This window comes from Lactuca virosa, chromosome 4 (genome assembly GCF_052849685.1).
Source record: "Lactuca virosa cultivar CGN04683 chromosome 4, Lactuca_virosa_CGN04683_v6, whole genome shotgun sequence".
NCBI lineage: Eukaryota > Viridiplantae > Streptophyta > Magnoliopsida > Asterales > Asteraceae > Lactuca > Lactuca virosa.
Genome location: NC_136429.1, coordinates 19,286,824 through 19,299,634, shown reverse-complemented (window position 1 = coordinate 19,299,634; position 12,811 = coordinate 19,286,824). Strand labels below are relative to the sequence as shown.

The following is a 12,811-nucleotide window of genomic DNA, read 5'->3' as shown; positions in this document are numbered from 1 at the left end:
AAAATAAAAAAGAAATTATATAGTGGAAAAAAGTTGGTGTTATAACAAGATGTAACATGGTGACCATTTCCCCACTTGGTGTTATAACACCAATGGTGATGTGGCATGTGAGGTGGTACCAAAATAATGTTATGACTAGTTGTCCACACCTAATGCTCTAATTCAATATGTCACATGATATTTTTTTAATTTTTTCAATTTCATTTAAATCTACTTGACAAATTGTGGTTTTTTTGGCTTTGTTATTAAATTATAAAAAAAATCTAATCTAAAAATATAATAAATAAAATAAGGAAACGTAAATGTCTCTATAAATTCTCACGTAATTTCTCAATTAATGTATTAAATTCAATTTAAATTCAAATCAACATTCTTAATTGAAAAACATAATTTTCGGCTTATCTCTTTTAAATTCACGGTAATTTGCAGAAACTTTGCAAAAATTGGTTTATTCACAGCTAATATTAACATTTTTTCCAAATTCAGGATTGTAAATTATTAAACATGTAATGCTTAACAAAATATAATAATTTTCTTTTAAAAAAAACTCGTGTATTAAACGGGTCTCACATCTAATTAACCTAATAGTGTGACGACCTGGCTTTTTAATATAATGCTAAATAACTGAACATCAAATGAAGACACTAATAAAGAAAAAAAAAAAAAAAAAACTCAATCATATAAATAAATAAATATAATAAGTAGGCATGCACATTCTTTTCTTGTAAAAGTTTTCAATAACCTAAGGGATATTTTAGTGCTTCTAGGTTGCAAAAATGAAAATCTCAAAACTTGTATCCATTTCTTTTCCACCCTCACTCATTTCATCCACATCCCCCAACATAATCTGTTTTATCACTTCTAACCCCCCAAAAGAAAACTATTGATAAAAAGTTCACTTTGCAACACAGTGTAATAATTAGCAGCCTCATCTTCAAGCTCCCATAACCCATCACATAAAGCCAACGAAAAATCCCCGTATTCTTCTCCGGCGATATCATCACCGCCTCCGCCGCAGACACCAACTTCCCCATCGTCTCCGCCATCCTCAACCCTGCTGGGTATTCCTAGCTCATCGTCGGAAGCTTCAAACAGGTGTCTAATAGCCCTTTCTTTCTCATCATCTTCTTCGACCAGTTCTTTCTTTATGTTTGAGGTTGAGGCGTTATCTGGTTGTTGGGTGAAATAAAGAAATGGGTCGGAAGAAAGATTTGTGAAGAAATCTGATAAATCTTGCAAAGTTTCTTGTTGTTCATTAATGTAAGAACTTCTATGGCGTTTTGTATTTTCAATTTGACAGTCGCCGTCATTTTTGTGGTGACGTTTGGTGTGTGCTTCCGCCATTGAGTTGCAGAAAGGAAGGAAAGGGAAGGGTGATATGAGGAGAGAGAATAAGGGGGTGAAAGCATTTATATAGAGGGTAGGGGACTTGGTGGTCAAATTGGATTTTTTGTAAAATAAAATATTTAAAGAATTATTAAATGCTTTCGTAGACCACCCCTGAGAAGTTAAGAAAAGTACGGATGGAATAGGTAGAAGTTCAAATGTGATATTTTTTATCGGGAAATCTTCAAAAAAGTCCTAAAATTTTACCCTAATTTACGAAAAAGTTTCAAACTAAAATTTGTTTACGAAAAAGCATGAATTACCGGTAAAATGACGATTTGACCCTATTTTCCCGGTTTACCGGTTTCTTTACTTACATGTTTCATTAAAGTCCAATTATTTTATACTAATTTACGAATAAGTCCCAAACTAAAATTTAGTGATCATTTGACCATTTTCTCCATGTAACATACATTTTACCGATTTTATCGTTGACCTGGTCGCCTAATCATTAAATGAGCCGATGAGATAGATATGTTGGGTTATATAATGTTATGTTTACCATAGAACTTGATATCTTGATATATTGTATATTTTTTAGAATATAAAATGCATCTGACGAAGACTGTAATAATCACATAAACAAGCAACAACTACGTCATTTATTATGTTTATAAGAAATTTCAAATTGTCTATCTAATCTTATGTAACCCAATATATCCATCACATCAGACATCAGCTCATTTCCTGCCATTTTTTCTTGGAAACACACATTTTATTGGTTTTATTGTTGACCTAGATACATAGTCATAAATGAGCCGATGAGATGGATATTGAATTTTATAGTAAATATAGTATTGTATAACTCATCATACCCATCTTATCAACTAATTTAATGACTACGTGTCTAAATCAACAATGAAACTCATAAAATGTATGTTTGATGGAGAAAAGGGCTAAATCGTCACTAAATTTTAGTTTGGGACTTATTCGTAAATTATGGTAAAATAATGGGACTTTAATGAAAAAGATAAGTAATGAAACCGGTAAACCGGAAAAAAGGGGTCAAATCACCATTTTTACCGGTAATTCATGCTTTTTCATAAACAAATTTTAGTTTTGGACTTTTTCGTGAATTAGGGTAAAATTTTAGAACTTTTCTGGAGATTTTCCATTTTTTATCCATTGAAATATTCGTTGCCTAAGCCTAAGGATGGCAAAATAAACATGAACCTAATCGAGAAATCTGAAATACATTGATATTGGATAGAATCGGTTATTTTTATTAGGTAACGGGTGATATTTTTTATCGGGTTCGAAGGAGTGAGATATCTCTGTCCCGCAATATATATATATATATATATATATATATATATATATATATATATATATATATATATATATATATATATATATATATATATATATATAGGGTGAGGTTCAATAGAGAACCATAATTAACCAAGGAACCCATCGTGAACGTCGGAAATCATAAGGATCAACGACCAATGAAATAGATGTACACTTTTACATTGGACGCGCACACACACCGGATTATACCAAAAAATCCACCATTTACAAAAAAACTCACCACTTTTTTTCGTTTAAATTTTTTTTTAGGCCATGTTTTTTATCAAAAAAAAAAAAAAAAACCGAATATACCGTTGTTCACGATTTTTCATCCTCTTTCTATAGAGATCCATGATGATACATAAAAACGAACTTTTTTTTTCGAAAAAAATTCACTTCATTTTCTTTAATGAAAAAAAGTTAAGGTCTATTTTTTATAGAAAAAAATTAATAAATATATCAAAATTCATATTTTTGTACTTTTTAAATATAGATTCATATTCATGTTAAAAAAAACGATAGTTCAGTTCAGATTCACATTGTGAACCTCCTCAGATTCACAGTGTGCATAATAATAAGTCAGATTCACAGTGTGAATCTGAACTGATCGGAGCTTTTTCACATTGTGAATGTTCAAATTTGAAATATTTACAGTTTAGATTCACAATGCCTACACTGATCGAGGTTTTTTTTTTTTTTGTGAACCTTTTCAGATTCACAGTGTGCATAATAGTAATTCAGATTCACAATGTGAATCTGAACTGTTCGAAATTTTTCATATTGTCAATGTTAAAAATTGAAATATTTACAGTTTAGATTCACATTGTGAATCTACACTGTTCGAGGTTTTTTTTTTTAATCGGTGTTGATGTTTATTAATAGAGTACAAAAAATTAATATTTTTGGTATAATTAGTTTTTTTTTTGATAAAAATAAACTTAAATATTGAAAAAACTAAGAAAATTAAGTGGGTTTTTTTGAAAAAAAAAGTTCGCTTTTTTATATATCATCATGGATCTCTATGGAAAGAGGACGGAAAATCGTGAACAACGGTATATTCGGTTTTTTTTTTCGATAAAAAAACTTGGCCTAGAAAAAATTTTAAATGAAAAAAATGAAGTGGGTTTTGTTATAATCTGGTACATGTGCGTCCATTATAAAATTTTACAACCCTTCATTTTGCCGTTGATCGCTTTAAATTCTGACGTTTTGGATTGGTTCCTTGGTTCATTGATTAATAATGGTTCTCTATTGAACTTTTCCCTATATATATATATATATATATATATATATATATATATATATATATATATATATAGAGAGAGAGAGAGAGAGAGAGAGAGAGAGAGAGAGAGAAAAGTTCAATAGAGAACCATTATTAATCAAAAAACCAATCTAAAGCGTCGAAATTTAAAGCGATCAACGACAAAAAGAATGGTTGTAGACTTTTACAATGGACGTACATGCACCAGATTATAACAAAACGCATTTCCTTTTTTTCGTTTAAAATTTTTTTTAGGCCATGTTTTTTATCGAAAAAAAAACCGAGTATACCGTTGTTGACGATTTTTCGTCCTCTTTCCAAAGAGATTCATGATGATATATAAAAAACGATTTTTTTTTCAAAACAAACTCACTTCATTTTCTTTGTTGAAAAGTTAATGTCTATTTTTTTATAGAAAAAAAAATAATAAATATATCAAATTTCATGTTTTTTTTATACTTTTTAAACATAGATTCATAATCGGGTAAAAAAAATACTATGTTTCAGTTCAGATTCACATTGTGAACATCTTCAGATTAATATTGTGAACTTGTTCAGATTCACATTGTGAACCTCTTCAGATTAACATTGTGAACCTTCTCACATTTATAGTGTGCATAATAGTAAGTCAGATTCACAGTGTGAATTTTAACTGATCGAGCTTTTTCACATTGTGAATGTTAAAATTTGAAATATTTACAGTTTAGATTCACAGTGTGAATCTACACTGATCGAGTTTTTTTTTTGAACTTTCTCAGATTCATAGTGTGTATAATAGTAAGTCAGATTCATAATGTGAATCTGAACTGATCGAGATTTTTCACATTGTGAATGTTGAAAAATTGAAATATTTATAGTTTAGATTCACAGTGTGAATCTACACTGTTCAAGTTTTTTTTTTTTTTTTGTCGGTGTTGATGTTTATTAATAGAGTACAAAAAATTAATATTTTTGGTATTTTTTATAAAAATAAACTTAAATATTGAAAAAACTAACAAAATGAAGTGGGTTTTTTTCGAAAAAAAAAATCGTTTTTTATATATAAATATGGATCTCTATGGAAAGAGGACGAAAAATCGATAACAACGGTATATTCGGTTTTTTTTTTTGATAAAAAATGTGGCCTAAAAAAATTTTAAATGAAAAAAAGTGGTGGGTTTTTTGATAAAGAGGTGGATTTTTTGGTATAATTCGGTGTGTGTGCGTCCAATATAAAAGTGTACATCAATTTCTTGGCCGTTGATCATTATGATTTCCGACGCTCACGATTGGTTCCTTGGTTCCTTGTTAATTATGGTTCTCTATTGAACCTCACCCTATAAGTCGCAAGGCCTGTACTAAGCACGAGCCGAAAAGGGCGATTTTGGTATTTAAAATGATTAAAGTAGAAAGTTATAAATACGTGGATTTTTCAAAGTGCGATATCTTGATATCCCCGTGGTGAATACTCCAAATATAATATAGAACGAGATTGGCATAATCAATAAAGAAATAAAAGTACGATTTAATGGTGATTAAGAAATTAAAATACATTGTCAGTGTTGGTAAAAAGTGTAAAGAATAATAGAATCAAGTAATGTTGCTATTACTGGTATTGCAATTATCAAGAACAAAATGAAATTATATTCATGTGACCTTAAAATATTGTACTATGAAAGTTCTTTTAAAATGCCAACAAAACGAAAAAAGTAAAAGTACATTGCTATATAATAAAGAAATCAAAAAAAGTTGTTGCTAATATTACAAGTTAACCTTTTGATCACCAGAAAAACAATGCCTTGATACGAAGACAATTGTATACGTAGGGTTGTAAATTTCAATACAAAGAAATTAAAGTATGATGCTATACCTCACATTAGTCGTAATAAAAGTGAATAACCGAAGTACTGATTGAATGTCTAAATGAAAATGGGTAAAAAAATCAGCATAGAAAAAATCCATGCAAAAATACTGTATACAAATATCATAAAATAAACATGAAACAAATGAATAAAAACCAAAACGTTGTGTATTTTGCCATAAAGTAACACTCCACTTTTAACAAAAACAACTACAAATTAAAAATGATAAAACTGGCACCAACAAGTCTAACCTATTTAAAAATTGTATTGTACATTTCATTGGTACTAAAAAAATGTTTTTTCAAAAACAATAGTGAACTCGGATTTAGTACCAAGCACTCTACAAAAGTGAACAACCAAGTATGTGGTTTATATATTGCAGAAACCTTACAACCATCATATTTTAAAGTTTTAGGCCGTGAATATAAAAAAATTTACAATAACTTTGCACAAAGTGTCTTCTTCTAGCATATGTGAAGAATATCACCTCCATTTTGTACAAGAATAAAATATTATTGGTGGTTAAAGCCAAAAAATTCTGTGAGATCAGTTACAATCTTCATTCGTGTTGATTTCTTATATCCATCACAACCAACTGCATAATCTAAAATTGGAAAAGATAAGAAAATGACTCTAGTTAAAGCAATTTTACAGCTTCAACAATTGATGCCTAAAGAGGAAAAATCCATTAAAATTAAATCAGTTTGACAAAGAATTTCAAGAAACATAAGTTGTTCTAATGTGGGTTGTTATTTAAAACTGCAAATATCATTTTTTTTTTATAACAAATTAATAGATTCTTTTTTCTAAAATGAAAATAAATGAAAATAAAAATTCTCCCTGAATTGAAAAAAACCTTGGAAGTAATGTAATAATATGATTTTAAATCATGATGAATTAAAAAAAAGTTTTCAAAGCACTTTCAAAGATCTAATTGTGCTTATTGATCAAGTAGCCATTATGATAACTTATTTGCCTTACGCATGGTCATATTATTTGATTATCATCATGCTCCAATGGGGTGCAGACGTCACCTGCTACCATGAATTACCACCATAGCTTCTCAAAAATTATGAAACACGAAAAAGAAAATGTAAATTAAACCTTTATGATTACACAAGAAATATGTTTCAATGGAAATAAACATAATTGGGTGAGCCCAAAGATATGACTTTTTCAATTTTTAGAGCTAATAAATTGTTTTATAATAAATTATAAAAAGAATGTTTCTAAAAGAAACTGTTCATCGGGCATCCCAGAATATGCAATGTTGGACGATAAATTAAATTAAAGAAATAACAGAGTAAATATTTTTAAATAATGTGTATTGTGTATATAAGTCTACATGTAGATGCAATTGTGAATGAATAATACTTTAGACAAAAGAACTGAAGCAAGCAAAACAGGGTTTGGCAATGCAAACATATGGCATTTGATTATTAGAAGAAATAGAGAAAGCATATACATAAATATGCATAGAGCGAGCTCCCTGTAAGGCCTATATCCCACCACCTAACGATGAAAGAAATACTCTTACTATAACATACATAAAATAAAAATCTTTAGGAACCCTAAAACTAAAAACCCATTGACTTTGTCATCGATTAAAAAGTTGTATAAATTAATTGAAGAACTTTCTAAGCGAGATTCACTTTCACTATAAACAAGAAACTGTAAATCGATTTATGAATGGGAAAAATCATGAGTCTAAAGAAAAGAAAAAGAGAGAAGATGAATTAGAAACTATATCCTAATCTGAATTACTAATATATTTCTCACATTAGGGAAAATTTTGGGGGTTTTGTTGAACACTTGTAGAGCAAAATTAGAACCAAAATTTTAGGGAACTTATACTTGAGAAACGAGAAACCATAGCGTCTCCCAAAAAGGTGTGCCGATCTAGAGCGTCGTTGTCCTTCAAGAGCGACATTTCGTTCTTGAAAACGTATTAATGTGTTGTAGACGGAAACAGAAATGAAGGTGTTTATATAGGAGATGAGACGTCGCAAGGAGAAACGACGATAAGAAGAATTGAATCGACGTAATGACAAGTTGTGTCGTTATGAGGGGTGGGTTACGTGGAGGTATTAGAGTAGTGTGAATTTTTTTTAGACACCACAAGAAAAACAAGACTTTTATATATTGCAATGATATATATATATATATATATATATATATATATATATTATATATATATATATACACTAGGCATTCTTGTAGGCCGTGCTTAGCACGGCCCATGAAAGGTCATTTGGTTATTTCCTTCATTATTGTCAAAATCTTTGAAAAAATTTAAGTACATTGCTATTATAGGTAAGGAATTCCAAGTACAATGCTATTTTTAGTTATGAAACAAGTACGTGTATGTTGCTAATACGGGTAAAGACATGAAATTTCATTGGCGTGTTATATCATCCTACTCTCACTTTTTTCTATTATAGCATTAGACTTCAAAAATGAAAGTACATTGCTATTATGGGTTAGGAAATAAAACTACATGTTGTGGTTTTGTACATTGCTATTATGGGTTAGGAAATAAAACTGCATTTTCGGTCTATCGTGTAATTTTGATTTCCTCTTTTTGTTTATGACAATCAGCAGGTGATGTATGCATCAAGGCAGGAATGTTGTGAGCAGATTGCACGATAGTTGGCCGTAGTGGACTTCGAGGACGAAGTCTAGTTTAAGTGGATGAGAGTTGTAACACACTGCTCTGAAAGTATCCGTTTATGGATTCCAGAGGCCAAGGCTAGGGGCGTTTTGGTCTTTTATGGGTTTGAGTTTTTATTCCAGAGGTTTTGGGTTGGGGTGTATCGCTGGAAGCGTAGGGCTTCTCGCCACCTTTTCGTGGATATAAAGTTCGTCGGAAACGGACTTGGAATGAAGGAGTTATGACAATTTGAAGTTATTGACGTTATTTGTGACAACCCGAAACTTTTTCCGTTTTCATTAACCAATTTCCGTTAATAAAATTTGAATTTTATTAAGTTCCCGTCAAACTTCTTGGTTTAGAAAATCATCTAGTTTTACATAATTAAATTTATAAACGAGTCGGAACCAACAATCGCGCGAAAAACCCGAATCTTCTTGAAAAAAATCAAACGGTTCTCGGCGTGATTGAGTTTACGGCCGTAAACCCGTGTACGGCCGTACACTCGTTTACGGCCAGCGTCGGGTGGACCCCACCACCGACCACAAAGACCCCTATAAATACGAGACCGTACCCTTCACTTGCACTTTTCTGGCCGAACACTCACTCCTTCTCTCTCTAAACTCGTGACCGTACACCCCTAAAAGACTCTTATCCTTCCGAAAATCACCAAAAATCACCGTTGGGAGTCATTTCGGAACATCTAGAGCACGTTTTTCATCGAATCCAGCAATCTTGTTATTGAGTGTATGGTCGTACACCCTTCAAATCTGCAAATATTCATTGACCGTACACCTGTTCACGGCCATAAACCCCATTCACGGCCGTACACACTTCCTAAGTGGTGCATTAGACTGAAAACCCACTTTCCTCGATTCAATCAAGTATCGGTAACATTCCTTAACCAAAAACAAGTGTTTTTCTAACACTTTATCTAACGAATTCACTAATTTAGATACATATATGTATTTAATTGTCATTAGGATTCCGTTAAGTGCCACACGCTACAACTCGAGGGTCTTCATTTCAGTTCGTTGATTCGACGTTTGAACACAGCTAACTGTGAGTTCATACCCATATGCCTTTACTGTTTTTAATGTTTTCAGGGGGAATACAAGCCAAACATAACTGATTTCGTGAAACTTATACAAAAAAGAATTTCAATAAACTTAAAACGGATGCGATTGATATAATCATACAGTTTCTATACTTTTATAAAATATATAGATATTTTATCCCTTTTGTACTATGCAGAGCATAAGGGAAGTTTTCATCATAATCACAGAACTTTCAATGTGAAACATGAATTGAATGCATGAATGGATATATAAACTATAATAGGTATAGTTTATGGAACAACTAACATATCAATGTACAGAACATAGGTTCAATGCAATCAAATACATAAACTATATAATGTGTAGTTTATGAGATATATAGACAGCAAGTTAAATTCAATGGATTCATTTTATTCTACATGTAATCGTTAGTATAGCATTTTATGAGTGAGCATTCTTCGCGTACTTACTTAAGTACTAAAAAAAGCCCTGAGATTATAACCAGAGTCTCCTGGAGGGAGAACGTGAGTTTGTGTATAGATCTATACGGGATTGACAATCCCACACCATAACTGCTAGGTACAGTTAGGCCGACAGGCCTGGGTGACAAAGTCATCTTGATTCCGATACCTGAAGAACGTCGTTCAGGCAATTCAATGGTCAAGTATGGTTATAACAACTCATAAATTTGGTACTAAGAATATACGATTAATGTATGAATGGGAAAAACTTTAATTAGTTTTATTATAAAATATTAGAACTATTATACATATATTAAAGTTTTCAGAGCTTTCCAAACTACTATACATACTAGTGGTAGCCAGGGTTTTCAAACAAGAACATACTATACAAAGGTTTGTGTACCAGAATACACACATATTACGATTGGTAGTAACCAGGCATACAAACTAATGTTTTTCCTATACTACAACAGGATACCGCAACAAACATTTTAGTTAATTCTATAATTGCTTAGTTTAGGCTTCAGGGCCACGTATAGAGAATATTCGATAGACTGTGGAATGTGTGGTTTCCGCCTCATTTCCTGTTCCTTGTTTGGTTGTGGGCTTAGGGCAGATCCACATAGTCAACTGTCTGTTCGATATTGGTTTATACATGGCTAGCATGAATTAAGTAGTCATAGATAGAACTGACATCATCACACTTTTACTAAAGAAAATATTGGATTTTATTGGAACCATACAAACATTTTTACAGAGTCTTCAACAGGTTTTTCATTACGAAAACATCGCTTATGAACTCACCAGTTTTATGCTGATACTCTTTCAAAACTGCTTGTATTCTCAGGAAATCAGTAGACAGGTACCTCCTGGAGTTTTGAGAAGACGGAGCATATAGAGTCACGTCTTTTTCTTATGATTATACTTTTGATGTGTAAAAACAAGAATCAAACTGATGTAAATACTTTTCATATATGTATTCAATGTAATGGTTGTGTTTACTATGATTACTATGATGCAATTGTTGTGATACTATACATGAAGTCATCCACCCCCGAACGTTTCCGCCGTTCCGGTTTGGGGGTGTGACAGATTGGTATCAGAGCTCTTGTTTATAGTGAACTAAGTATACCGAACCTTACATGGTATACAACTATAAACACTATGGGGCCGAAGTGCTCTGAACTAAAAGTATACTTTTAAAAATTTAAGTATTTTATAAGAAGTATACAAGTATACATAAGTACCAGAAACATTATCATGAGTAGAACAAAACAAAAGTATTTGGATGTTGGACACTGCGGTTAAACCTGGATAGTTATGTAATCATGTTTGGGATCAATATAGCCTGATCAACTATATTTATTTGAGACATGACCAACATGTGTCTGGGAGTGATCGTGGTGTTGCAGCAAGTCTAAAACTTACCAAACTATATACATCAAGATATCGATAAAACAGAGCATACAACTTAAAATACTATAGGAGTATTTTAGCTAGAGCCGAATACAGTATAGAGATTCATTCTAAGTGTTGCTACTTATTTCTTCCTAGCGATAGTTTACTTGCATTAGTAATCTTTCTCTGTTTATCGCTTAGTAGAACACTTTATCTATCAGGATGAGATATATCTTGTTTTCATATCTCTTGATTTAAAGATCTATGGGACTTACCATCCTCTTCTCCCTAATTATTTTTCTAGAAAAAGATGCCTCCCAGAAAGAGACCCAGCAAAAAGAACAACGACCCTCCGCCGCCACCACCTCCTCAGTTCGATCCTGCCATATTTCAGGCAGCAGTTACAGCCGTCGTGACGGCAGTAATGGCGCAAATAAACCCGGGTGGAGCTAGCGGATCCGGAGGTGGTACTCATCCCCAGAATCTCGGCGATCAGGGACATCAAAAGGAGTGTTCCTATAAGGACTTCATGAACGCGAAACCCAAACCCTTCGACGGCAATGGAGGAGTCATTGCCCTAACCCGATGGTTCGAGAAGATCGAATCCATCTTCGAGATTTGCGCATGTTCAGAAGCAAACAAGGTGAAGTTTGCTGCATGCACCTTCACTGACAGAGCGTTGACTTGGTGGAATAGCCGGGTCAAATCCCTAACCCTACCGATAGCCAATGCCATGGGTTGGGAGAGTCTGAAAGAACTCATGCTTGCTGAGTACTGCCCTAGGGGCGAAATGCAGAAGTTGGAACACGAGCTCTGGAACCTGAAGATGAAGGGTTCCGACATCGCCACCTACACAGCTAGATTTTTTGATCTGGCTCTTCTGTGTCCGGGAATGGTCACCCCGGAAAGCAAGAAAATTGAGAGATACATTTGGGGATTGACGCCCCCAACTCATGGAAATGTCTTGGCTGCTAAGCCTACTACTTTTGACAGCGCCAAGTGTGTGGCGCAAACTCTTATAGATCACGGGGTTGATCTTGATGCAGTAACAACTGTTCCCGAATCATCAAAGGAGAGTGGTGGGAAGAAGAAATTCTGGAACAAGCGTAAGGGCCAGTCTTCGCATGCACCCTCCAAGAAACAACAGACAGTGGCAGTTCACGCTGCTACTACTCCTGCTACTGTTCCCACTACTCCAACAACTCCCAGCCGCTATGCTGGAAACCTACCTTTGTGCAACAAATGAAACTTCCACCATTTGGGAGTTTGTAGAGAAATGCAATGCAACAAATAAGGCAGAAAGGGGCATACAACACGATTCTGCAAGACACCAGCTCAGCTGACCAACCAGGCTACTGAAGCAGGCGTGGGACAAGCCTGTTATGGCTGTGGGGAGGTTGGGCACTTCAAAAGAAATTGCCCCAAGGCCACAACAGGTGGTAACACAGGGAAAGTGTTGGCGA

The 12,811-nt window shown here is 33.1% G+C and overlaps 1 protein-coding gene across 1 annotated transcript; it reads right to left on the bottom strand.

The window, feature by feature from the left end:
* Nucleotides 1–662: 662 nt before the first annotated feature.
* On the bottom strand, nucleotides 663–1,392 carry LOC145169468 (uncharacterized). The gene has a single exon (XM_079088019.1). It carries the CDS (start codon nucleotides 1,342–1,344, stop codon nucleotides 862–864), a length of 483 nt encoding a protein of 160 aa, XP_078944145.1. The 5' UTR covers nucleotides 1,345–1,392; the 3' UTR covers nucleotides 663–861.
* Between the last annotated feature and the right edge of the window lie 11,419 nt (nucleotides 1,393–12,811).